Source organism: Aplidium turbinatum, chromosome 2 (genome assembly GCF_918807975.1).
Source record: "Aplidium turbinatum chromosome 2, kaAplTurb1.1, whole genome shotgun sequence".
Taxonomy (NCBI): domain Eukaryota; kingdom Metazoa; phylum Chordata; class Ascidiacea; order Aplousobranchia; family Polyclinidae; genus Aplidium; species Aplidium turbinatum.
In genome coordinates, this window is record NC_137473.1 from 45801278 (window position 1) to 45829216 (window position 27939).

General features: G+C 34.7%; 1 protein-coding gene across 1 annotated transcript; it reads left to right on the top strand.

Moving 5' to 3' along the window:
* The first annotated feature begins 451 nt into the window (after nucleotides 1-451).
* On the top strand, nucleotides 452-27670 carry LOC145764938 (galactose-3-O-sulfotransferase 2-like). Its single transcript, XM_082576644.1, has 9 exons — nucleotides 452-469; nucleotides 18820-18940; nucleotides 19415-19518; nucleotides 21387-21504; nucleotides 22606-22735; nucleotides 23731-23836; nucleotides 24084-24235; nucleotides 24694-24886; nucleotides 25917-27670. The coding sequence occupies exons 2-9, from the start codon at nucleotides 18850-18852 to the stop codon at nucleotides 26319-26321; spliced, it is 1299 nt and encodes a 432-aa protein (XP_082432770.1). The 5' UTR covers nucleotides 452-469; nucleotides 18820-18849; the 3' UTR covers nucleotides 26322-27670.
* The last annotated feature ends 269 nt before the right edge of the window (nucleotides 27671-27939 follow it).

The window sequence follows — 27939 nt, forward strand, 5'->3', positions numbered from 1 at the left end:
AAATATAGAGAGATAAAAAGCAGAAGGTTAAGTTATTGAAAATCAAAAAGGGTTTTGTTTATTTGAGAATTTGACGCTTTTGAAGTCGAAATAACCTATAGGCTACAGTACGTTTTAACATCATCATCGGCCATCTCTAAATACGGCGTCGGCTACCTTAATTCCCCACATCGATCATCCATTGTTGCTTATTAGCTTATTTGCAAATTAGGTTTCAAGAAAACGTTATAGCCTACGTTTTCGCATTTTTGTTAGCTTGCAAAAGTAATACTAGATCAAAAACTCTAACAACGGCATTAAAAAAAAGTTTTGCAGGAATTTTGAACTACCTACTGTTAAATATCATTAGGTTTAAATTAATAAGTGAATTATTTGAAACTGGTTGTCACGTTTTGCTTCAGAAATTATCAACACAACTAAACACAAAATGGTGTACATCGCAGGAGAAAGCCAGATCAACCAATATTTGGTAAGTTAGTGTGGAACTAGGCTTGACACCCAAGACGTCCGTTTTAAAATCTCTGGAATTTAGCGATTTAGAATTGGGTGCACCAGCCGCGGGTCTTTTAAGCCGGCAATTAAGCTAACTGTGTGATTATTCGTTTGAACGACAGTTGCACAAACTACATCGGTGGATCTGTAATCGTTGATTCTGATCAACGGATCACGATTAGTGCATTGGAATGAAATTTCCTGGGCGCAATGCGCTGCTTTTGCATGGTCGGTACATGATCCATTCTTGGTGCATTCAATCTTTAGTTTCTATTTTCCGTCTGGGCATTTTTCATTTCAAATCACGGATTTTTCATTTTCAAAACAGAAAAGTGGAAAAAAGAAGCCAAAAAAAAATAAAAAATCATCAAATGAACTATTTTGTCATTTTTTGATTAAAGTATGTAGTCTAGAGTTAGAGGTTAGACTGATCTTTTTTGCACGACGGATATTTCTTGGAATAAACCACTTTCGTATACCTTGTGCCCACAGACGTCGTGAAAACTTTAAAAGGGTAAGCATGTAGATACTAAATGCAGGCCCGGATTTAAGGGAGGGCAGAGGGTGCAGTTGCCCGGGCCCCCTTTTTGAAGGGCCTCCCGACTTGGAAAAATGTGATTTTGTGTTATTATTATTATTTTCTCTCAGGTTTTGAAGTTTCTGCAAAAAAACTCCTTTTTTTTCAAAGTTAATTATTAGTCACAAGGTTGCGACTGAGCTTGGTGTAAAGTCATTAACAACGGTGTGCGTAACTTTCAAGTTACCTTGTAAAGTTTTTCGTGCCGAGGGCGAGAAAAACTTTTTTGCACCGGTCCCCCGATCTAAAAGTGCCCGGGCCCCCATCAGTTAAACTCGCCCCTGACTAAATGCATTAATTTTAGAAATAAAACACTAACATGTAAGCACTAACTTGAATTCAATTTGATTTTAAGCACTATCAATATGAACGCTGGGTAAGCTGTAAAGGCATAGCCTAGCCTTGTATAAAAGTAAACGTGGTCCCATACTTGACTTCAAGCGTCGGAAATGGGAAGATAAGGTTTTCCTTGTACTAAGCCTTCGACACTATGGAGAGTAAGGTGGCCAGTTTCTTTCTCTCGACCGCCTTAAAATGTTTTTGAAAAGTCACTTAGAAAACGGCAAAGAAGTAATCATTTGTGACCAAACTTGCTAAACTGTCAGTCAAATGAAGATTTAATACTATTAGTGCACATAAGGGGTTGTTGAGATCATCGACATGACATTATATTACTGGAAAATTAACAAAAACGCTTTGACCTATTTCAACAAAGTTGAATTACAAGTTCATGTGGATAGGCTACAGTAATGCGAAGATTGTAATGTAACCAGAGTAGAAAAATTAACACAGTTGTTGTTTTATTTGTATTTAAAGCTATTATTTTGGTATGGAGGTGATTTAGACACGGAACTTGCCAAATGTTTCATTTTTTCTATGAAGACGTAACTTTAGTTTCTTTAAATAAGAAGATAGGCCTACATCTGGAAGCAAAGTTCAATCTCCATATTTCCAGCATATCGAAGCTTTATCTTTGAATCAAGCGTTTTAATTTTTTGTAACAGATTGCATTTCTTGTCGGTTCAAGAAAAGTTGTGCTAAATTTTATTATTTCATTAATTCTATTATTTGTTTTTCCCTTCTTTGTTTTGCTTTAATCGCCAGCTGATCAGGACCGACATTACACAATACACATGTATGAAGCTATTCTTGGTCTATGGTTGAAAATATTGGTAGATAGTCTATGTACATTAAGTCGCATTTTGAGATTTAAGAACTATCCATAATAGGCTACTGAGTTTAGCCAAGCTATGGTTTACTAGAAAGCAATTTTGCTGTGGTTTATGGTCTTTGATTGCTTTTGATATCCGGTTCGATGGAGAGGTAACATTGTAGAACCATAAGTTAAGAAAATCAAGCAAAGACACGGCAGTGCTTAAAAGGTTCTTCAGATGCTTGACAAGGGCTAGCGTGCTGTGTATAGCAGTGGCGGATTCAGAAAATAATTTATGGGTGGGCCTAGGAAATATCTTGGTGGGCCTTTACCAATAATGCCACGGCGGCCAGCATACAAAAACTTATTGTTACCGAATATCTCTTACAAATGCTGTGAAATAGTGATGCCACAGACAATTCAGTGCCACTTGGTTGTTTTAGTGTTAAACATTAATACGTTTTTTTTCATGAATCTGATTTTGGATGGGTCCACTGTCAATCTGGGTGAGCATGTACCAATCAGGCCCACCCGGTAGATCCGCCCCTGGTGTATAGTGAAAAAATTTCACATTTACTAGTTTATTTCTACTTTATATTATGTTTTATGTCAAATGCCGTATCGTTGTTTAGTTTTATTTGCTTATCAATGATGTACAACCAACCAAGATGTTTGCGACTAGAGGCGTAGTCAAAGGAAGGGGAAGGTAAAAGGGAAATTGCGCCTTCCCCCAAAATAATTTGAATAAAGATGTTACCTTCTGTTACAGCATCATTTGATAGAGTTTTGTTATTGATTAAGGCTGAAAGTACACTCAGAATGCGCAATTTTAAGGTATTTTTTCAAACTTCTCTGGGTAATGTCCCCCTCTGGGTGCTTTGCTTTTGCCAACTCGCTGCCGGTCTCACTGAAATAAACTATAATACTTACTTACAATCATAGCCCCTGGTTGCGAACAGTGTCAAATCCTTTCTTATTAGAGTATTTTCTTCCGGTCTTGAACACGCTTGAACTTACGCTTCTACCTTTTCTGTTATGTTTTGTTTAAATGATCATAAATAAAATAAACAATTACTCGCCACTGAATATCTCATGAAGTTATTTTTGTGGTTTCCTGCATGCAACCAAAAAGATACAAGAAGCTTTTGGGTTCTATGTAGTTAACAGTATGATGCTAAAAAGCATATTTTTTTGTCTATGCTGTAATCATTCTGCTTCTCTTAAAATTACAAACATTTTATAAAAAGACGTCAATATAATCTTTATTTATAACCCATGTTGATGCGCAATCTGCTGCAAGCGGAGATAGCGAATGATTATTATAATCTTTAACGATCACTTCAGTCAATCTGTGTTAATACAATGTTGTGTTTGCCATGAATTCTAAAGGTTTTTTTATATCAACAAAATGAACCCATTCCAACTATTTTGAATTAGATTACCTGGGGTTCGGAGTACTGTTTGTTGTCTTGTTAATTGCTCAATAGCCTTCAATAAACAGGAGCAAAGTAGTAATTTTTACTTTCAAATCTTTTGATTTTAGCCCGATTAAAATAACAACGTCTCAAGTTTAGGTCTCAATACCATTTCGAACGTGATCACTATTCTTCAAGGCTTGGTGCTGTTGATGTTGCCTTGGGCAACTTTTTGCCTGTACGTACATTGTGCATACTTTAGCCAGCTTTTACTCGTGGAAGCTAAACTTTATGATCAGTTGGGTGGCTGAGGTATTAGTTGTTTGATGGCACGCTGAATGGTAAAGAACTGTAACTTAAGAACTGCATAACGATCAACCGCAAGCGAAAGTTTGGATATCACAAGCAAAGTGAGTAATCTGTGCTGAACATCGCTTGAAAATCAAGTCAATAGGCTACCTTTCACGTGGGCTTTATACTTGTTTATTGTTTAGTTTGTGAGGTTATTTTTAGCTGAAACGATTAAGTTTTGAGAATTGTAGTTTAGCCAGAATGTTATGACTTAGTCGTGACTAAACTTTAATTGTGTTTATTGCCATTTTCTTGGTAGCTCTTAAAATAAAGTCGATTCATTGACCATTTGTGTTAACGACGGCTTCGGAATTTACTTCGGAATGCTGGTGGCCTATAGCCTACGCATGCAGGTGCGCTCTTTGTCTCGAATAAAAGTTTTTTGTTATTGTAAATATCAACCACTTTTAGCAGTCGGCCATCAACTGTGATATAGCTTGAAATATTGAAATTTATGTCCGCGAACGTGAGTGGCCCATGGCGTAGGCGTAAACTCTGTTACGTCAACAGTTGCGTTCACAATTAAAGCCGGCTGCGTTTAGAGTTTAGACACTGAGCAGCATTCTTATGATTTGATACATTTAAATCTTTCAGTTTTTGAAATGTTTCTTCATTCTTTGGTGATAGATTCTAATGGTCTTTTTTCAAGATTTTTGTCGGTTTCCATCCTCCAGCATATGTCACTAATGTCAGTGTAGACATAGACCTATTCTAACTTAAATCTTGAAACTTGAATGTTTTGTAGGGGTGTTAATGTTTGACAGTAACGGGCTTTTATTTAGCCAGGCAACCGGTTTTGAACCAATAACTTTTCCACTATTGTGATTAAAGTTAGTCTGCTATTGCTGAAAATGTGACGCTTTGCAGCATAACGCTCGTATAGGAAGCATGCCGCAAAAATATAAGAATCGTGCTTAGTGCTTGGACAACAGCTAGCCTACTGGTTTAAACAGAGGTTTATGGCTACCTATATACTTTTTCCGCACAAAAAAAATAAGGTAAAAAATTTGTCTGCTGTATTAAAACTAGAGATGTAAATGCAAAAAAAACGAACCGTTTTTTTTAAAAAAAAACGTGTTTTTTTTAAAAAAAAACTTGAGCCAAAAAAAACACTCGTTTTTTGGTTTTTTTTGTTTTTTTTGTTTTTTTTCATATTTTTCTGAAAAAGTTGCAATTTTTTTGCAATTTACAGCTTAGTTTCATTATAGTGCTCTTGAAAAACATTAAATTACTAAAAATAGTTTTATTGGTGTGCTGAAATTCCTAAGTGTTTGTGTTTGGCAGCATATGTTCTTGCATAGTCCTATGAGGACCTATGTTGTTTCGCTTTCTTCTTCATTCTCTGGCATGTTTGTGGCAGTAGACCTGACAAACATTGAATTAATGAAATTTGATACATGACATAATGTAGATGAGTTAATTTCTTTTTCCTTTTATGGAAGTTAGCCTATGATGTTAGTATACTGTGGTACTGGTTATTCTTGTACACACACAATGGGTTGACGAAATTTTGACAAAACAAGGTGGCAGTATTCAGTACACACATTCACCTTGTTTGTGGACGTGGTAATTTACTAATGCAAGCTATTGCCAATAGCTTGTTTAAACATGTTTTGTAACTGATAGCTTGCCAACGATGTATATGCTTTATAAATGTTGAAACAGAAGTATTCTTTTCGTGTGTTGTAAGATCTTGGATTGGACACTTCGTCATTGATGCTTCTTGCAGATTATTTGGGACATATAATGCAAGAGACCTTATCACTGATATTTTTAGCTGTCAAAAGTTAGTGCATTTGTCAGAAAAGGTTTAGGTTAATGTTCCTTTCAAATGCCCACCACCCATGTTGACTATTGCTAGTAACTACCATTCTACCAACCTTGAATGAAGAAATTTTTCCTTTAAAGTGGAGTTTTTCAGCACTGCTCAGTGCTCAGTGTTCACATAGTGAATAAATGCTTTATAATGCTTTTCCTGACAAGAATAAAGTTTTACCCATATTCCCACAATGCAGGATAAAGATACAAAACAAACATCAAAGATGAAAACTTATTTTATTTGAGAACTAGGCCTACTGTTTTTTGAGATAAAAAGAAATTGACCTCTTGTCGTTACGCACCAATAAAACCATGATGCAAACTTTAATTTTTTTTATTGGGCAGAGGAAAGATTGACGAAAAGTTAGGCAAAAACAAAAAAAGTGCTAAAGTCTCAAAGTTCTGCAAACTAGTTCAAATTGGATGGATTAAGTGCAACCAATAACCATACTTCTTTTAAACATGTCTATGACAGCACAATGGTGTGATTAAGGGAAAACAAACATGACTATGACGTCACAAAGGATTATTGAATCTCTTCAGGGAAAATAAAAAAACATCAAAACGTTTCCATCTTTCACTACATTTAAATGTGATTTGGGCTAAAAGTTGGGACTTTAGCACTACACTGCTTTTGCCAAACTTGTCATCAATCTTTCTTCTACCCAATTATTTTTTTTTTTAATTTACGCACCATGGTTTTATTGGTGCGTAACGACAAGAGGTTAATTTCTTTTTAGCTCAAAAAGTAGTAGCCAAAACTTGTTTTAATATTCATAAACAGATAGCCCACCCCATAAAACATGGGGGTAGAGCTAAAACTTATGTAAATATGTTGAGCGGTTCTTGAGATATGGCCGTTTTTCTATTGCTCCTTATCTATAAAGCCACTTAGTGGCTAAGGTTATTTCACTTATAACTCGAGAACCGCTTGTGTGATTTTCATCACGTTTGCACCAAATGCACATCAACTGGAACAATCTCTTGACGTTGTACTGGTAATGGTGTGGTGTGCTGGTGAAAAGTGCCTTTGTGAAGTAGAGAAACAGGACCCTGACCACCTGGTCCTAACGTAACATGCCCATTAACCAAAATCCCAGGTGGCTTCGAAACTGTACACGAGTGTGGTACTGCATTTAACAACTGGCTGAACCAAATTACAGACAATACTTGAGATGTGCCAACCATAGGACACTGTGTTACTATTTGAGACGATGAGAAACCTTTATGGCTCGTGTGTTGAGACTTGAGAGACATATTGTCTCATTTGAAAGATGTTATACGAGTTATGAGACTATTTTTTTGTTGAAAGAGACGCTATTGCAATGAGTTTACCCTAATTGCTGCATATTGTGACATTTAATAAAAAAATAGGTAAAAAAAACAAAAAAAACAAAAAAAACGAATAAAAAACAAAAAAAACGATAAAAAACAAAAAAAACGAGCTCGTTTTTTTTAAAAACAAAAAAAACCGTTTTTTTACATCTCTATTTAAAACTCAGACTATCGTCAGATGCAAAGGCTAAAATTTCCGCAGCCTGGATAGGAACCTTTTCTGCTCTCTAGTGAAAATCTTTTCTGATTCACGTTAGCTTTCTAACAAATGCGTGGTGATGTATTTCCATTTGAGAAGTTGGGACTTAGGCCAGTAGCGTTGATCGGGTGAATCAACTCTATAGGGCACTTTTGGACCCAGGTCTGCGATGATTTTAAAGGCTCGATGTATTTTCAAAGATGCCGAACAGTTAACTAAAACACCACGTATTATTTTACTATAGTATAATAATGAGTTTACATCCAAATTATCTTCTTTTAGTGACTAATTTATTTGCATTTTTTGTATTTTTTTCTCCCTTTGAAGGGTGCATTATATTTTGCAAGAATTCCACCTGCCGCCTAAAAGCACTTTTACTATATTTTTATCAAGTGTAGGTGAGGTTTTGCGGTTTTTTTTCACATTTTCCAATTCTTTTGGCATTCATACTTTCCTCATTTTTCTTAAATCAATTAATAATACGAGTGGAAACATTTATGTTGTTGCAAATTTTTTTTTTTTTAAATTGTTGCAGTAAAACAACACATTTATTTGTCTCTTCGTACGAGGACTCAAATCACCAGCTTTAATGTTTTTAGTTGCATCAGCTACGAACACAATCGCTGGAAGTTTTTGGCTGCTTCAGCTATTTTTTTCTCTCTTTTCTAGTCTCTTTTGTGCTCCGCGCTGAGCTCTTTCATACTAAATTGTAGCCTAGTCAACTAGAGTTTTATAATATTGTTACTTAAAACCTAAAAATTTTAATAAAACTTTGACAACAGTTAATAAAAAGTCATGGTCGTAGAAGGTTGGGGGCTAGGGAGGGGTGGTCGTTCCCCACTGAAAAAAAATTGGGCGAAAAGATACCGTTATTTGGTTACACATCAACCTTACCATGATGTTTCGACATCTCACCAGTTTACAACGATACGCAATTGTTATAATTTATGAGATACATTTACATTGATGTTTTTCAATGTATTGGAAACTATTGCATATGTGGTATTGCAATTTCGGCAGAATGTAAAGTTTTGATTCAACATTTGTAAAAGATAAAAGAGGCGAGCAGAGGTAAGCTTATTCACTAGCATGTAGGCCACATTTCTTCATGGGTAGGATTCAAAAGCCTGTTGGGTACTAGTGATCTTATGACCTTTTGTTTGGTTTCTTCTCTATATCCTAACTAATGCAGTTATTAATAAAATTATTCTTGCAAAAATTATAATTATTTGGACAAATCAATTTTTACCATGAGTTTTCAACATTTCATCAGTATAGAAACTTTGTTTAGTGTTGTATTGTGAAGTGTATTAACATTTTTCTTTAAATGTAAAACATAGCATCACCAATTTTGGAAGCTTTTGTATTTAGTATTGTAAATTGGGCTGAATGTTAAGCTTCGATTTAGTATCTGCAGAATTTAAATGTAAAAATGCAATTAGTAAACAGATGTAGACCTAAGCTTTCTTCAGATATTCCTCTTAGGATACTATAGCCTACATGTCTTCATCGGTACGATTTTGAAAGCCTGCTGGGTCCTGGTAACCTTATAAGCTTTCTGTTTTAGCATTGAAAATCCGTTTAGGTTTTTTGATTTCTTGTCCATACCCTACTAATGCAGCTATTTGTAAATATATTTGGACAAAAACTTCCAGTTATTAACGTAACGATGGTGCTGAAAGAGCATTGACTATGATTTCATTGTAATGTTACATCAAATACTTAAAATAGTTTTGTTCAAAGGTGCAAGTTTGATGGATGAAAGATTCAATCTGATGTTGTATTTACAATTAGGACACAGACAGATCTATAAATGTAGATTAAAGTTAAGTCAGCTTTGTTTACCTAAGTTGAACGTTTTGTTGCCTGTGTTTTCGTACACTGCCAAGTTGATGAATGTGGAGTTATTACACCAGACAGGGTCGGGAACCCATGGATATGGCTCTTCGTGACGCCATCTGGGTCTCAGAAAGTTTTATCTTAACTTTTCATTACGATTTAAAGCTGAAAATACGCTCAGCAAAATGCACCAAATCAAATGCATTTTTTCAAATTTTTCTGAGGAAGGTCCCTCAGAATCCCCCTTCTTTTTTTCTCATCTTTAGTAAACACATGGGCCTATTTTACAACTCATCACTCACCACTACATGTCACTTGTATTAAGTATTAAAGCATTATATGGTTCTTGCGGAGGATTGTGAGTAATGTTTCGTTTTTGATGGCATATTTAGAAAGACAAAATTTGGGCAAATTTTGTTCGCTCCCCCGAAATGTTTTACTTTTTACTGCTATGTAAAATGTAAAAAGTTAATAAAACTGTAACCAAAAAATTAATATTCACTTTTGCAGTTTTAGCTACGCAGCCAGTAGCGTTGACAGGGGGTAGTTTTGGATCCAGGCCCAGAACAATTTTAGAAGCCGGGAGTCTTTCCAAAGGGCCCGAAAACTTGAAGAAACCACCGATTACTGCTTGGATGTGGAGTATTTTTCTTAGAAGTGTCTTGCTTTGGGCGCTAAAATCTTATTGGTACTGGGTCCAAATTATTCTCTCAACGGGCCTGTGTACGTAGCTGACCCATACCAAATAAAAAGCGTGGATGTTCTAAGAATTGAAACTATTGCGTTACAAGTAATAATTGCAAAGAATGAAAATGATGCTTGATTCGGTATCAACATATGAGTTTCATGAGAGAAAAGTGAACCGAACCAAACACTAACATTTAGTGACTACAGTAGAGTGAAGCCCTAAGTAAGCTATGACAAAACCTCAAGTAATAAATGAAAATCCTGCTCGAAAACAATTAATTATAAATTATAATATAATTGTTTCACTGCGTGTAGATTCGTAACAAAATAATAACAAGTTTACTTTGGTTTTTAACTTAAATATTTTACAATAAAATAATGCCTGGCCCTCTTGCTATGGGGCCCCAGTGCATTGCATCGATTGCACCGGCGGTGGTTACCACCCCTGGTATTTTGTATAGACCGCCATGCTCAAAACGTTTCTAAAAATAAATAAAATACTGGTATTTCAGTTTTTATAACGTTAAGGATCAAAGAAAAGTTTTGAAAACATGGTTTTAAATCTCAAGCCCGATTTCAAACTGAATTTTTTCAACCCATCGTTTGCAAACACTTAACTTCGAATTTGAGGACAGTCTAATAAAGACAGATTTGAGGAGTATGATTAAGAACAAAAAGCGTGCGTTTAGATTTAGAACAAGAAGCGTGTTTGAAGCGAAATAACAGGTAGAAAGCAACGAAATAAAAACAATGTGTCAAATTTTTTTAGACCAACTATTTAATTTTATTCCTGAATTTATAGTATCGTCCATTCTATCTGAAACAACTTGATGCGACTGATCTTTTTGGGTCGAATTTAATTTTAGGTTCACCAAACAAATCAATAGGCCCACTGGGCCTACAGCGAGCAGTTTAAACTGCAAACTGCTCGTCAGGGGTTTCATAGAAAATTATTTTCTAAAATGGGGTTGCACAATAAAGCTTCAGAACCCCTGCTTTAGAACGTTTCAGAGCCCCTGCCCTAGTTCTTACGCTTTCAAATCTCAAACAGAATCGCTTTAATTAGATGTCACGCCTAGAGTTGTCCCGCTATTGCGCAGGCCTATCCTCATTTTGGCATCGTGCTGATAGTGATGTCATTTTTGACTCAAAACCTGTTAGACAAGATTCGGGCAAGGTTATCTTATTGCGAGATTGTCATTATCTACACTTTTGATTTGACGATAGTAACTTAATTAGATAGCTTATGTTGTAAGCCATTTTTGTTTTTTACAAACAACTGACAAACATATGTAGGCTATACACTAAAGTTGGCAATGACACTTTTAATTATAACCTGTCAGTTCTGAAAACAAATTCTTTCATCAATTAATGCACATCTTAATCATTATCTGATATTTAAATGTAGAATTTTAGATATTATTACGAAAAAATACAACCTCTTTCCTATGCTGTAAATATCAGTAAAAGTCCCGTGATTTGTACTTTATCAACATTTGATATTTGAAGAAAAAATTTCCAAAATAAATTATTTTCTTACATTGCATTAACATGCAAAAGTTTTCCATCTACTTACAAGCCAGGTTTTCAATGTAGGCTACCTTCAATCTACAGGTACAGGTCGGCAAATATCACTAGAATTACTCAGACAACCACTTTATCTGGTTCAGATCTAGTAAAGATCTGGACCAGATAAACTACTTGTCGGCATAACTTCTTGAAAAGATTCTCAATGTCCAAATTTTTTTAAATTTTTTTTCAATTAGAAAAACACAAGAGAGTCAATATGAACTAAGTTCTATTGCAAATTAAATTTATTATATACATTTTGTGATCCATATACTATTTATGGGTGAAGTATAGAATTGAAGTGTTTTATTGCAATTAGTTTTAACAGTCAAACGTTTTCGGCTTAACTTAACCCCTCATCAGGAATCTGAAAATATTTATAAAAATGCAATGAATTTCAACTTCTTGAATATGTACAATATGTTGTTATATTGCTCAACCCTGTTGTATTGTAGTGTCTTGCCTGTTTTTGGTACAAGAAAACAAACTGTCTCCCGAAACTACAGTATTTTATCGCAATTGGACTACTATATTAAAGCAAGAATATTTGTTTTATTCCCCATGACCACTTCTACCGTGAACTAACATTGCTTTAAAAATGTAGGTTATTTTTTTTATATGTATAACAATTTTCTATAAAGTATTTTTTCTAGTATTTGAAACTCTTATCTAGAAAAGAATTTGCACAACTGCAAACCAGGATGCTTTAACTTAAATTATATAAAAAAAAAGGAAAAGTAAAGATTTTTGGCTCAGTCGTACGACACTGCAAACAATGAAGTGCGTGACGTTTCGAGCTACGTAGCCTAAATAATTTGCTTTATTTCGTATGAAAAAAAGAAAACAAACAAAACACTTATCGTTTTTAATCTAGCGGAGAATGCCTACAGGGCTATCGCTAATGCGACGACCGCTCCTACAAGGCCGAAGTGGCCAGTCAGCTTGAAAATCTTGAGAAGGTTGGAAGCTTAACTCTTGTGCTCTGACAGGGAATTTGACATTTTTTCGCACTGGTAGCGATAGATGGGAAGCAGATTTTCTGGGCTCCCAATTGTGGAAGTTGACATCAAATGCGGTTTAGATTCTAAAAGCAAGAAAAGATATTTAAAAAAGCTCAAGGGTCCATTGCAGTCGAATTTCTTAATTAACGTGAGACGGAAAGAAAAACCTTTATATATTCTTCAGGTAAGAGAAATGCTCTGGAGTACCGTAACAATATTGTAAACTAGACGAGAAATTCGTGATAACAGCTTTACTAGAATCTTAAGAGATCCAACGTAATGAATTTTCTTTCTTCTAAATATGCAGTAGGCTACTTCAATGCAGCTCATGCACCGAAGCCCAGCAAACAGAGATAAAAGAGTGAAATAAACTACCTATTCTTCAAAATGTTAAATGCGTTATGACAACCGATTAAAAATGAATTAATTTCTTGATGCTGAGAAACCTTTTCTAAAAGCTTTGAACCGCTTTGGACACTGTGTAGACAATTTTAGTTATCTACAAAGGACTCAGAAAAAAGTGATTAGCCTACTTTTCTATATTCTAACTCAAAGTTTTTGCAAAATCGAATAGCCTAGTTTGTTTAACCGTCTGACCACGTTGTGCCCACACCTTGAAAAAAAGTAAACTATTATTGCTCACATGCCTCTGTTCCAAACCCTAGTCTTTATTTAGTTATAAGCCATTTGGGACAGGCCGTGTGGGCTACATGCTGCTCTAATTTTGTCGTAAAAACGTAGTGGTGTTTGAGAGGATGGATTTCATTTGGCACTGTCTGAACGTAATTCTATTGGACTAATTGTACTTAGCCCGCATTTAAACGTAATTCGTTTTTTTTTTTTTTTAATTCCGAACAGCTGCTGAGAAACGTTCTAGTATTAAAAGTGTAGGTCGAGGTATGCTTTCGGGTTTATAGTTTTAACTTCCTCTTTAGATAATATAAAAAGTGCTGTTTCTGAGGCACATGTGTTTAATCGTACTTGCTGAAGCTCGATGGTTTCGAAGCGAGATGTAAACTCATCATGACGAAGTCGAGTTCATACAAAACCTTTTCAAAATATTGAAATTTTGAGAAAATGTTATTTCAGGAGGGATTGGTTATGTGATGAGTATCAGAGGCAATGACACTGCAGGCTTAATTTGTTTCTCCACTGTAACTCCACTGACAATTTTGAGTCGCTGGTAATAAAAAAAACCTCAGCATATTTATGTGTTCACACACCTTACCAAGTAGTTACGTTTTAATACGATTCTTGGCGTTTCTCCTGTATATTGGCACCACAAGAAAAAAAATGTGCAATAAAGATAGAATGATAAAGCTTTGGTAGAGAGTTTGCTTTGTTGAACCATAGAGAAATAGAACAAAGTAACTTCAGCGGGTTTAACATGATTTATTACATACACATTACACAAATATAACATAATTAAAAATAAACTCTAACGTTTTCGACACGTACGTGTGTCCTCACCAGGAATTACATATCTGCAATATACATAAAATGAAAATTGTAAGGTAAATTTTACTTTGCACTATAACTGTAACTGCATACTAACGACACTTCAGTAACGTTTCATTTTATGTATATTGCAGATACGTAATTCCTGATGAGGACACACGTACGTGTCGAAAACGTTAGAGTTTATTATTAATTATGTTATATTTGTGTAATGTGTATGTAATACATCATGTTAAACCCGCTGAAGTTACTTTGTTTTATTTCTCAAAGATAAAATGTAACAACAACGTCAAAATGGAGCTATTTTTACACAAGTTAATTTCCATTAAACTAACGTCGTGAGCAAGATTACTGCTATTCCGTTGAGGTATTCACACACCTTACCAACAGAAGATATTCAAAAGTAAAATTTTGCGCTTGCTTACGTTATTTCAACGATAAATTTAACAAGCAAGGTAATCACAAGTTATGTGTAATAAACAAGGCAGTGGCGAATAGTTTGCCTCGAGGTCTGACTAGTTACAACTGAGAGATGTGACAGCTGCAGTACAAGCCTGACAAAACAAACCAAAAACAAACGAAGTACCAGAACAAAGTGTATTTATGATTCATGAAAGTGAGATTTGAAATATGAAAACAATTTATGTTTGAGCGCATGCAGGCACGGCTTCACCTACGTGTGAGCGATCTGTCGTAGGCTAAAATCATTGATAAGCCCAAAGTTTAAATGCAAATGTATTTCAGTAACCGATACATTCAAACACATTGCAAGCTACTTCAGTTTTTGTGAGACATGTTTGAAATTAGTCCTACGACAAGGTAGCCTCAGTCTCGAAGTATATGTTGAAAAGGTCCCAGATAACCATGATTCTTATAAAATGCTCCCAAGATCGCTATGTATAATCTAATGCATGGTCTTCTCTGCCTATTTGTAATCTGAAACAGTGAAGTCAAGCAGTGTTGTACAATTTTGGACTGGTAATTTAAGTGTTATCAAGAAAATTGTCAATCTTTTTATAACCAAGTTGGATATCGGTGGCTGTGGTCGTGATGATTCTCATTTGTCATGGTAGTCAGAACTGTGCCATTGCAGTCATACAGTAGAATGTTAATTGTCAGTTTAGTACAAGTCATAATTTACTCTAATAGTTGAGTTCTCAAGGTTATACGCTGAGACTGAAAGGTGTTTAGCGTGATTTAAGGCAGACAGGTTTATTACTCTAAGTATCCCATTACACGATTTTGTTCATAATCGCAAGTAGATAGTACTCAAACCGAAAAAAGCCAGTGTACAATTTGTGTAGGCTTATCTGTACTATAGATCAACCACGCTCTGATTGAGAATGAAGGTGAAACGTAAACCGTGTGTTTCAAACAAGAGGCATTTTTGAAACCAAAAGATGACAAATAGACTATACATGTCAAAATTTATGAAGGACATCCCCTACACCAGGCTACTCAACTGGCAGACCGCGATCCGAATCCGGACCTTCTGGGTGCTGATGGTGGACCTTGAGCTTTTGCAAGAATAACCTCATTGCCACATTTCAGGGCTTCTTTAAACAGATTTCTACTGGGAGGAAGCAATCTTTGCTGTGATTATCCTAGTTGCAAGGGGGGTTTCGACTCCTAGACTCCCCAACACTTTCTCAGAAATCCCATTCGAGTTACATTTTACCTAAAAAAGTGGTTTGGTACAGATTGTTTAACTTTCGTGGTTGCGTGTGAAATAACTTATTCACCGGACCGATAAAAATATTCAACTTGTCAAACTGGACCTTTGTTAAGATTAGTTGAGTAACCCTGCTCTACACTATCTTTTATTTTTAATTGCACCTCAAACACCATATTATCCGTTTTTTTACTTTACAAATTTTTACTTTGACATAACTCAGGTGTCCCCCAAAAATCTTCTTCTAGATGCTCTTCTGAACTATTGACCAAAACTTCGTGTGAATTTGAGCAACTCCATACTTGAGTCGGTAATTGAATGAAAACCAAGGCAACGTTATGTGGCTTTGTTACAACTTCCAGTATCTTTCGAAACATAAAACATGCAGTGGCCCAAATACAAACTTAAGATATTACGACTTCTTATCAGGAATTAGTGATGCAACATTTTTTTTCTTCTTTTTAATTGAAAATGTTTGCTGCAACTTTTACAGATGTTAAGTTCAAAGGAAATGTGTTATATACTATATTAACCTAAACTACAACAACTAGACTTCAGTTGTTACCACCAACGTCTACTGTGGTAAATGTGCATCTGTACCATCCACTTTGAACTGAACAATGATCTAAAATAAAAATTTTGAAAATGTCCCGGGTAAATATTAGCTCAGTAAAAGTCATTATACTAAATTTTTACATTACCAACCAGCACCTGCTACGCGTGGTGTCGAGCAGAGGTTTGGTAGGCCTATGCTTGATAAACAGTTGACTAAAAATTGTAATTTCTTCCATAGCTATTTACTCTTTTGGCATGTGTGTCAATAGGTTTATGGTTAATTGTAGGCTGCTATATCTGAAGTGATCCTGATTGTATAAAAGCTTGCTGGAATTTACTTTAGTTGAAAATTAAATTTTTAATCTTCACACTTTTTAATGCAACAAACATTACCTCAATGATCATTAAATTTTGCTTTAAATGATTGGTTTTTAAAATCTAATTCCCTAAATCCCTGAAACATCACTTTGTTGTTGTCCTGTAGGACTACATGTACAAGTTTTGAGTCGTTGTAGCGGATCAACTTCTATAACCATACGTTTAGTAAAGTAATTTTAAAAATAGTTTCGTTTACATTAGCAAAACAATTGAGAAAAAATGAATTTGTACGTTGTCCTTAGAAATGATTGTCTTAAACAGTATTTAGGGTGATAAAATAAGAAATGTTTTACCCCAGAGACTTTAACAACGAAGAAGTAGATTGCAGCTATTGTTACAGTATTCTCTGAGAAAATTTGCAAAGCTGCAGCAATGTTAGAAATATGATCATTTTGGCGTTCACTGCTCTTTATTTGAACTGAGGCAACACATACCAGCGGATAATTTTCTAAACTAGACGTACGGTATATTGAAAGTCTGCTGAAGCAATTTCGATAAACGAATAGAATAATTTATCTGTTGTCACCAATTATTGAATCATTTGTGAAGCTTTATTATGAGCTGTCGTTAAATTAACATTTTATGACGATACGTCAACGTAAGACAAAGCTGCCTTGCCAACTTCTTAAACAAGACAAAAATTTGACAGAGGAAGTGAAACACGTCGGAACACAATTTGCTTAAGACGTTTTGTATTGATAAAGACCACGTAATTGAAACGTGCGTTTGACATTGATATCAATAAGACGTGTCAGGGTGGATCAACAGCTAAATACTGCAGATTATGTGTTTTTTTTATTGAAACTTTTTTTTTTTTCAATCAATGTAACGTTGGCTGAAACATAGTCGACGAAAATATGTGATTTTCTTTCCTTTTATTTTATTTTCAGTTTCAAAATTTTGACCTTTGTGTTTGTAATCAGTCAGTTGACAATTTTTCATTGTTAAACCTTTCAAAAGCAATGGATTAAAGTCTTAGATTTTTGTTTCTGAAGGATAACAAGGGTCAACGCCTATTGTAGTTGCCTAAAAGTTGCAACTTAATAGCTCACAAAGAGATGGTGCAACCATTGCCCAAGGCAAAAAAGTATTACTAGGGTTATTACAGGCAAAATAATACTTGTAATAAACAGAGATATTATAGCAAAGTACTGTCTAATGATCATTACGTACAACAACTTCAAATCTATAATTATTGATAACTTGTGTATTAGAGGCTAATTCAGTCGTAACACTATTTGCGCTGCTTTTGCCCAGATGCTGTTTGTATACGACTGTAGGACTTTTAGTTTCGTATATTTCTTTTTTGTGATGAGAATATAGAGATTCTTGTCTGATGAAAATAACTAATAATTATTAGCATTTTAGAATATCATTTCACTAACTGTCACAAGAGTTAGAATGAATACAGAGCAAAGACAAAGTCAGAATAAAAAGTGGAAGCAATAAAACGTGAACGTTACGACGTATTGGTTGGTTGGTTTTGAATCTTTATCCTCGGACTGACAAAGCCTTGATAGGTTATTCCTGGTCGTTTCGCATGCATAGGCCTACTTGTAGAGGCTCTTGACGCAGAGCCGGTTACCGAGCTTGACAGACTGAAGTTTTCCGAATGTTGAAGTTTTGTTGTCGGGGAATTATTCCATTTACTAGGTGCCGTTGAATGGAGAGCAGTCCTGAAATGCGTTGCTCAAGCACAAACCCCGAGAGTCCAATACTTAACAACAGCAAAATGAGAATATGGACAAGAAAATTATCACTATAGAAAAAATAAATTCGTAAAAAAAGTAAAAATTTACATCACTAGACGAGGTTAGCTTCAAAAAAATGATCTCATTCTCATACTGTATTACATGCGCTTTATAAACCATTTCCATTTTACCAGCTACGAATAGATGAACGCAAAGTGGCGTGTGTAAATGAGTAGTTCGATTTTAGTAATTACAAATGGAAAGGATGATTTGACAGAAACTGCTGTTGCATGGTTGCTGTAGCATTGCACTGGGAATAGTGAACTTGATGTAACACGGAGTGGAGTAGTGTCATGTATCGAAAACCATGACATTATACTGTAAAAACGTAGGCTAATGCTTAATAGTGAAAAACTGAAGAGTTAATTCTCAATACCTAGTGCTGTATAAGATACTGATAATATCACGAAGCAGTAATCACGAGGAAAAAACTACTTTCTACCGCTGAATTCTGAATTGTTTCAAGTAGATTGCCGATATACAGCTTATTTTTTGTTGTAAATATGTTTACTATAAAATGGTTTCAATTTTATTTTTTACTGAGTTTAAGGCCCGTTTATTCCTTCCAGGCCTCAAGACCCTCTACGCCTCACTCGATCATGTTCCGAAGAAGAGTTCCTCCTTTTTTTAAGATCACTCTTGTTGTTCTCTGTGCCTTCATCTTGTGGTCATTCAACCATCCCAAAACGCGTAAGTTTCTCAATTAACAAGCATAACTGTTCATTTGTAGTTGGAACCCAAACGTCAATAGGAATCAAAATTCCTTTTTTAAAGCTTGCTTACAAGAAGCTCAGCTTATGTTTTGTTTGAGCTAACTGAACAATAAACATGAAAAAATTCAACTTGGAATGTCAGAATAAGTCATCGTAAGGTTTAAACATCTAAAACTATTAAAAAAAAAAAAAATGTACATGCACTTTACAACAGTAGCCTACATTGCAAGGTATGCTGTACAGGGGAGTTAATTAGCTATTTGTTATTTGAAATTGCTAAACAATTCCAAAAGTTGTTAGAACAGCTTTTTGCAACGTCATTATTTCGTTGTAGTTGGATTATCCTTTTGTCCGAGACATGCAAATGACTACAAATGACGTGAGTTTTTTTTCATCACGCTTTTTAACAAAGCTGACCATGTATTTGCATAATCGTTATTCTTCTTTTCAGATTTGCATATGCATAACAGGTCTGTACGAAGCATGATGGCCCCAGAAAGCAATCTTCGAGGCTCAAAAGAAGTTAACATGGCAGCACACGAATCAGCAGTACAGGTTTGTTTTAGACTTTTATTTCTCCAAAGTTTGGGATCATGTAAATATATTGTTGAGGTTTCTTTATCTTTTTAACGGTGCATCATTGAAGTACGATAGATTTCATCAAGAATTTTATTAAAGATGCTTTCCCTTCAGTAGGCTATTATATTGATTGACAAGTAGCCCAATACCATAAGGATTTGTGAAAATACAGCAGTGCAAACAATTTTATATTATCACGAGTTTCTTTTAATTTTTGATCTTGTGAGATCTCATGAAAGATAACACCGCTATTTTTGCAAACTCATCTCAATAACATCAGATTTCGTCGCTTTAAATTGTATGCATTGATAAGGCAGTATTGCCGATTGTCGTTTTAGCTGGTTCTTACGGTAGAATGCTGTTTTTTTCATTAATTCTTGGTGTACTTCGTAGCCTACTTGAATTCAACAAGTCCGGATTTTTTTGATTAAATGAGACTCCTGCCAGTATTTCATTGGCTACTTTGTCTTTGTTATCCATTTGCCCTAATGTCTTTTTGACATTTCAATTTCTGATTAACGAATTCCTGAATCAGGTTTAACAGCCTGTTTAATTTGCTCTCGCATTTAAAGCTTATAGCTTATGGAAGGTAGGACGTAGAGTTCATGCCTGAAGCTATTATCACATATTTTTGATTTTGTTGCATCAACGATTTAGTGAAACAAATGTTGAAGTATGCTGTTCTTCACAATATTCAATTTTCACAATATCCCTAATTGTTGATCATTTGCTGCAATTTTTTGTGTTTGACAGTACATATAAGGTACGCAATAGTTGTGATAGCCAAACCTAATTATATCTCAATTTAATCTCCTCTTTGCTGTATTAAACATTTGAAAATTAATGTTCACAAGCAGAGTTTCATTTTTCATTTCAAAGAGTTGAAAGTTTGTTGATTTGAAATCAGTATCAAAGTACTGTAGTTGTCATTATTTGTGAGTTGGGAGCCAAGCTTGTTGGGAGCCAAGCCACATACTAAAACTCAACTCACACTTTCTTCAGTTGTTATACTTTTTCTGTTCATATTTTCGAATTTTACGAAGCTGCCAATTGCAGATGGCCAAATCCCAAACATATGTTTGCATATTCAACACTGGAATGGTAAACTATAACTACTTTCCAGTACTAGAAACAAAAATGCTTAAAAGTATTGTAGTTTCCGGTTAGGTGACTATAAAACTGTGTATAGCCTACTTAGTAGGCCTAATTGGTGCAGTAATTTGACTTTAAAATAGTGTTTCTAAAGGCCTTGCTAAGTTGTGTAGAATTAAAAACAAACAGTTATTAAACATTTTAATCCTTGACACTGGAAGCGTATTGGATGATATGCTAGCAAAGGACTAGTAGAGTTGCAACTGGTGGTTGTCAATTCTGCAATATACAAACAAAAGCACATGCTTAAATTAAATAACTGATTTATAGGTAAGAAAACGAATTACAACAACCCAAAAAAGCAACTTCTTTGATGTAAATCGAACAAATCAATAATTTATTAAATTTTTAATAGTATTATTATTTCGGTGCATTTCTGGCAAAAAAAGAGGTTTTGACAGTTTAATACTTTTCAATTTTGCAATTTTTTGTTTGTTTCGATCAGTGTTGTCACTATCTTTTTCTTACAGTTCATGAGGTTTGTCTACTATACTCGAGTCTATTGGCTGATTGAATCAATTTGTTCCAGATCTCCCTCATAATCTTTTTTCTACGAATCGGTCAAAGCCCAAGCTATGTTATTTGATGAAACCAAAGATAAACTCTTCATTCATCAGGCAAAATATATGTTTATGTTTTTGCGGCCACCAAAGCCACAAGGTGATATTTTTGATAAAAACCTATTTGTTCAGGGTTCTCGGTATCACAAAGTAAAAGAAGCATGCACGAAAACTTCAACTAATGTTGTATTCTTGAAAACTCACAAGACCGGCTCCTCAACTATGTCCAATATCATGCTCCGTTTCGCTGGTAAGCTATGTTATATGTAGGATAGTTTAAATGTCAATATCTTTTTTTTATCATTGATTGAAAGATGCTGACGTTAGATAAAAGTTAAAATTACAGGTGTTCAGACGAATTTCATATGGCTGAAACAAAAGAAAACGGGTGCTTTTGCATCGTATTCTTTTTCATTTGTTTTAAACACGATCCAGGAAATTGTATGATCCAGTATCGTACATCTGAAAGTCATAATTTACAGAAGTAGGCCTAATTTTCATTATATAATTTATATTCAAAATTGACGATGAAATGTACCGATAATGTAGATGCGTTTTGAAGTCTCAATTATAGCCATGTCATTCAGCAATTTACTTTCACAAAATTGTCACATTATTTTTTTTCTATATCAAATTAAACGCTCGTTGCAGTGTCCACATGTTTTGATGCTTTCTTACCATCAACCGGCATCACTTTTATATTGATATGTTGTCATATCACGTCACTTTAACGTAGGAAGAATGCTGGATTAAAATTACTTGAACAACTGCGCATGAATGTGCGATGCAGTTTCCAGAATGCTAAGCGGAGTCATTTCTTGACATTGAAAAAGCAATCAGGCGTACCGTGTGCAAAAACGTAGTAGAAAAAATGAAACTCAACGTAAATTTACATAATGTACGACTATACACCATGAGCTAAGAAACTTTGCACAAAGCGCTGTTATCAAAAAGTCGACTTACGTTTTCACTTAACATTTTGTTTATTTTTTTTTGCCATTTCTCAAAACTTGGCGTTCCTTTTTTAAAACTAAAATCCGCTGTGATGTAACCATGATTAATCGGGTTTAAAATTACGTTTACATTGCAAAGATGTTGATCATCGCTGGTTTTGCAAAGGTCAGGCAATTTCCGCTTTTGTTTAAACTGTTCTCATAAAAAGTGTACACTGTACAGTGATGCAAAAAATTGAAGTGCAAAGGTAATTCAAAATTTTTATAAAAATACTATATGAAAACTTGACAAAAAACTTGAACATTGGATTTTGCTATCAACATAGTTTAAAACTGAAGAAAATTTCCTGGTGAGCACTGAATAACCTTATTTAACACTGTTATTTATGCTTTTGCAGACAACCATAATCTCACAGTTGGATTGCCACTCAAAGACCATTGGGAGTTGGGTGGTTATCCAGCATACATTGACAGACGGCTTATTGATCCGCCGCTTCCCAAGTACAACATCATTGGGCATCACTTTAGGTACCGGTACTTTTTTTTCGGATGATGTGTGGCCAAACAATCGAGGTCTGACTATCTTCCATCTATTGTTATTATTTATTTGAGGTCACCATAAAATGACGGAAATGTACACCAACACTGCTGGTACCCAGTAGCGTAGCCAGGAATTTTGAAAGGGGGGGGGGTGGGGTTTTCGCCTAAGACAACACCCAGCGGCGGGGGGTCTGGGGAGCCTCCCCCAGAAAATTTTGAAAAATTACATTGAATTTGGTGCATTCTGAGAGCCATTTCAACAAAAATGTGGGTATGAATATTCCTGTAAAATGGTGCTGTCCGGTGGCATAGCAAAAGCATTAGATCATGTTTTTTTCGGTATTTTTCTGAAATAAAGCTAAGTCTGTATGTTTTCTTGTTGCTACTTCCAGGCTGAGATATTTCAGTGTTTGGTATTGGCAAAACTCGCTCTTTTAATGCAGATTTGTTTAAAATTAGGCAAATTTTTTTTACACTAAAAGCATCATTCTCAATATCGTGACGCCACACGCGTGCCAAAGGGGGGGGTTGTAACCCCCAACCCCCCCTGGCTACGCCACTGCTGGTACCTACAATGCAAGGCTATTTAGTGAGCAAGCATCCATCGTACGACAGAGTAATCTTTTGGAGCTGTTTTAGTAATAAACTATTTTAAACATACGGTGTAGTCATATATCATTGCAACTTCTCATTCAATAGCATATCCAGGTCAGTATTACAAATGAAACAGGCTAATGATAAATTCAGATAGACTACACTGATTCTACTGATAACAAACTTTTACAATCAAAGCAAGTTATGTAAAAAAAGTTGTGTAGGCTAAGGCTCTAAGCAATACCGCTGCAATCGACATAGCAAGTTGCCACCAACAATCCTGTGAAATTGGTCTCTTCAGATCTAGTTCTATTTTGTTCTTGACAACAACTTGCAAATTGCAAAAGGGCAAGGCCTGAATTACTTTTAAAGTTTTTACAATTTTGCAGGTTTAACATTGACAACCTTAGACAAATCATGCCTGATGATACACGATATATTACAATCATAAGAGCACCTATGGATAACGTCGAATCTGTTTTTGGTTTCTTTCAGGTTAGTTTTCGTATGACGTAGCATACTGTTTGTTGAATGATAACAACGCTCTTGTTTTCAATCAACATATCTGTTATTATTTGTTTATTTAAAAGGGGCCAGGTTGTTTGTTTTCCGTATACCACAGCAAACAAGCTAAGGAATGAATAACATTGAAAATATTTAACGGACACTTATGTTATTTTACCGACATAATATTCAATGTGACTTGCTACATTTTTTTCATTTTATTTTTCCTCTTTTACAGGACCAAAGCCCATTCAATGACTGGTTGAAGGATATAACCGCCAGTACGACTGCATTGAGACTACAAACGTTTTACGACAATCCAGAAAAGTTTTACAACAAAAATACGGATTGGTTTTTCAGAGCAAAGAATCACATGTTTTTCGATATAGGGTATATATATACATTGTTTAAATTCCTATTGTTTTTTCTTTCATTCTGAAGGTTTAATACAAGCAATTTAAAAGTTCGATTTACTTACGTTTAACGCAGTAGCTGGAAACAAAAATAGGACATTATAGGCTACATTTGCTGCATTTCTTTTGCTTGCTTGCGTTTGATTGGTGTAAAATTGCGTAGCTGCGACGATGTTGGTAATAATATCGATTGTAAAATAATCATCTTAATGATTTGAATGATTTATTTAATTGCGGTTGAAAATTTACAGTTTCTGTCTGGATTTAACCAGTAAGTTCTAAACACAAAAGGGACAATAATGCATGTCTACCAATAGATTGTTTTCTGATAAATATTTTAAAAAAAACGCAAGAGACAACTTTTCAGAGCATCAATAGTTGCTTACTCTGTCACAAGAAAATTATTTCATGTTTTTTTCTTCATTTTTGCACCAGATACGATGTGTCTAACACGGATGACACATACATCGATACGAAAATACACGAAATGGATGACATTTTCACTCTGGTATTGCTCACTGACTTTTTTGATGAAAGTCTTATCATAATGAAGCATAAACTATGTTGGGATTGGGATGATGTAGTTTATATCAAATTCAAAATGCGAATTCAAGAAGCTAAAACAGAGGTAAGAATGAGTAATTCCACGAAAATCTGTTGCATTACTCGTTTCGCTGCAACTGCAATATAAAAAGTATTTATCAGAAATTACATTAGAAAATATGCTTATTACTCAATAAAATGTCGTTCAATTGCAGAAATCATGTAATTTTGTAGCATCAAATGAGCAGCTTCAATTGGATAAAGTCAAATTTGTAGCTTTCACTGTGTCATCTTCTGTAGGTACATTGCATATAAGATATAAGTACGTTTTCGACTATGTTTTATGTCTGTATACTATAATTAAGCATGCCTAATTTTCTAAGTATTTCTCAGTTTTTAAACTTAAAGTAAAATTTATCAGGCTATAATGTGTAGTGGCAAATCATATTATTTCAATATTTGGTATTTCCTAATTATTATCAACATATAATTAAACAATAAACATCCAAAGAACAATTGCCTATACAAGCTCTATTATCTTGAGTGAAAAAATACGTTTTTAAGATCGAAGAATTGCATGTGTCAGTTTTTTCTTTCGTATTAGAGAATGTTGCACTGGATTGGTCCAAAACCAGCCGTATATTTATTCCATCCTGGTAAAGTTTTCAACTGAAAAGCATCCCCTTTGTGGAAATGCCTTGCTCGCTAAAGGAGTCGGTTGCTAATCGGTAGAAAGCGAAATAGGCATAGCAAGATTTCATGAAATATCTAAATTTTTAGACGATTTTTTTTCATTCTTATAAAGTGGAGTGCACTGCAGCAGCAAATTCAATACAGACTACATGATGTTTACTTCACAGTGTAGATTCTAACGATCTGTATTAGCCTGATGCTGTGGGTTCGTGGTGGCAATGTCAAATTACACGAGCTTTCGGAACACAGTTCCCTAGTCATGTGCTATGAGAATCTACACTGCGAAGCAAGCAACGATCATGCTGCTAAAAGCGAAACTCAATCAATTACATGATGTTTGCTTGACAAATAATCGTCAATGTCAATTTTCGAAAGCTTTATTCAGTGGTTAGGCTATATTTGAACGAAATATGTTTACGCAGGTCAACGAAGAGCTAGGGAAGAAAATCGTGAAATGGAACAAAGCGGATTACAAGCTGTATGACTATTTCAATAAAACGTTCTGGAGAACGGTGGAAGAGTACGGTAAGAGCAGGATGGAAGCGGATCTTGCAACTTTTCAAGCAAAGCAAAAGGAAGCGGAAGATCTCTGCATTGACTCTTACCAACCCTTCAAAAAGAAACCCTGGATGGTGGGAGCAAAGCTAAAAAAGAAGCCTTCTGATTACTGTAAACACTTAGCATGGTCAGAAACCGTCTATGGAGAGCAGTTAAGAGATAAAATGTATGGTAGTATTCCTGGTCTTACTAAGCCAACGGAACACGAACAAGCAGAAAAGAATGAATTGTTTAATCAAATAGCAAATGGAGCTCTTCAAAATGACTAAAAAGTTCAAGCAAAAATGTTATTATCTTCTATTATTTTATGCTATTAAGCATTGCTTAGTAACCCTTTTTTTAATGACCAAGTAGGTTATTCCTCGCACATTTCGTTTCATTCAAATAAGAGCAAGTTACTTAAAGTCTGAAGTATTGCTTGTGAAGTTCATGGCTACCTAGAGCTGCGGCCTCATTTGCCACATTGCCAGATTTTGACTACTGCTACTGCAACTGCTTGACTGAAAATGTATTGTAAGATTTTTTTTACTTTTTGCTGACTCGTGATGATATAAAAGCTTCTCGTAGCCTTGGGGAAGCAGTAGCCTACAAAATGATAAAAGTAAGTTAAAAAACATTCAATCAGACTCAAAGCGGCTAACAGTTTGATTGAAATTTTCTGAACCAAGTTTTTTTTTTTTTTTTTCAAAGTCAGGTAAAGTAAAAACCCAATTTGTCATCTAGGAAAGACAGTAAAAAAGACTTCAAAACATAATTTTAAGAAAATTTTATTTAAGCTGTTACCAAAAGTTGGCAAAATCTCGAAAAGTTTGCAGAAAGTAACAATTCAGGCCGTATCTCTAGGTAGCCATGTAAAGTTATGAAATTGCTGCTAAAAGTCTACTTCACTAAAGATCAATCCACTTGAATAGACGTTTAATCTGTTTTGACGTCCCGACGTTGCTCACATGAGAGTGTCTTGTTGAAAACATGACGTACGATATTTTAGAATCCAAACCCGGTATCAATCCACTTAGGCTATAAACATAAAGTAGCTTTTGGTTTTTTTAATTTAGATGTTCCAAATCAAATATTAAACTGTTTTTATTTATCCTTTCAGTGTTGAATGGTGAATACTATGCTCATTTAAAGCTTACTACATGTATTTAATAATCAAGGCAAAACTACTAAATGTTTGTTTCATCCTACAATATTTATGGTATCATCCTTTGTGATATTAAATAAGAAAACTAGTAGGCTATGTTTAGTTAAAAAGCTTTGAGACATTTGAAAAAGAAATTTGTAAAAATTGGAATATTCAAGAGATCATCTCATCTTCATCCATTCAGTCGATGTCGACTCTCGGTCACTCAAAAGATAATACATCACTCCAATTTGAAAACTGTTCAAATAATTAATTGACCTATATTTGAAAATGTTATTTGGATCTCCTCATAGTCTAAGCTGGTTTTGAGCTGAAATGCAAACAGTAAATTATTTTCTGTATTGTTGTTATTGTGTCTAGTTTACATTTATCAGCGTTTTGTCGAACTTTATTCCTGTTTTATTGTTCACTCTTTACATTCGCTTATTATAAGTAGGTTAATCATGAAGAAAAGGTACATTAAAAATTTTATTCGATGAACTACATTTCTTGATTTGGAAGTGCACCTCACAGCAGCTACAAGATTAATTATCAGCTAAAGGAAATTCACTGATCACAAAACGTCAGGTAGAGTTTGATCATGTTGTGTGTTTTTGTTTTTTGCAGTAAATGAGCACGATCTGCAATCTAACGAAACAAGGGTACGTAGCTTATCGTTAAGTATAAAAGCCAAATAAAACCTCATGATTCTTGCATTTTATATGAGGCTGCTTGAACGAAAAAAATGCAACTCAATGAAAAAA

Excerpts from the sequence above, each read along its gene's own strand:
- LOC145764938 (XM_082576644.1), top strand. The coding sequence starts at position 18,850 with ATGTTCCGAAGAAGAGTTCCTCCTTTTTTTAAGATCACTCTTGTTGTT. Across the intron at positions 21,505-22,605 it reads TATCATGCTCCGTTTCGCTG|ACAACCATAATCTCACAGTT; the intron begins GTAAGCTATGTT and ends ATGCTTTTGCAG. Across the intron at positions 24,887-25,916 it reads TTCAAGAAGCTAAAACAGAG|GTCAACGAAGAGCTAGGGAA; the intron begins GTAAGAATGAGT and ends ATGTTTACGCAG.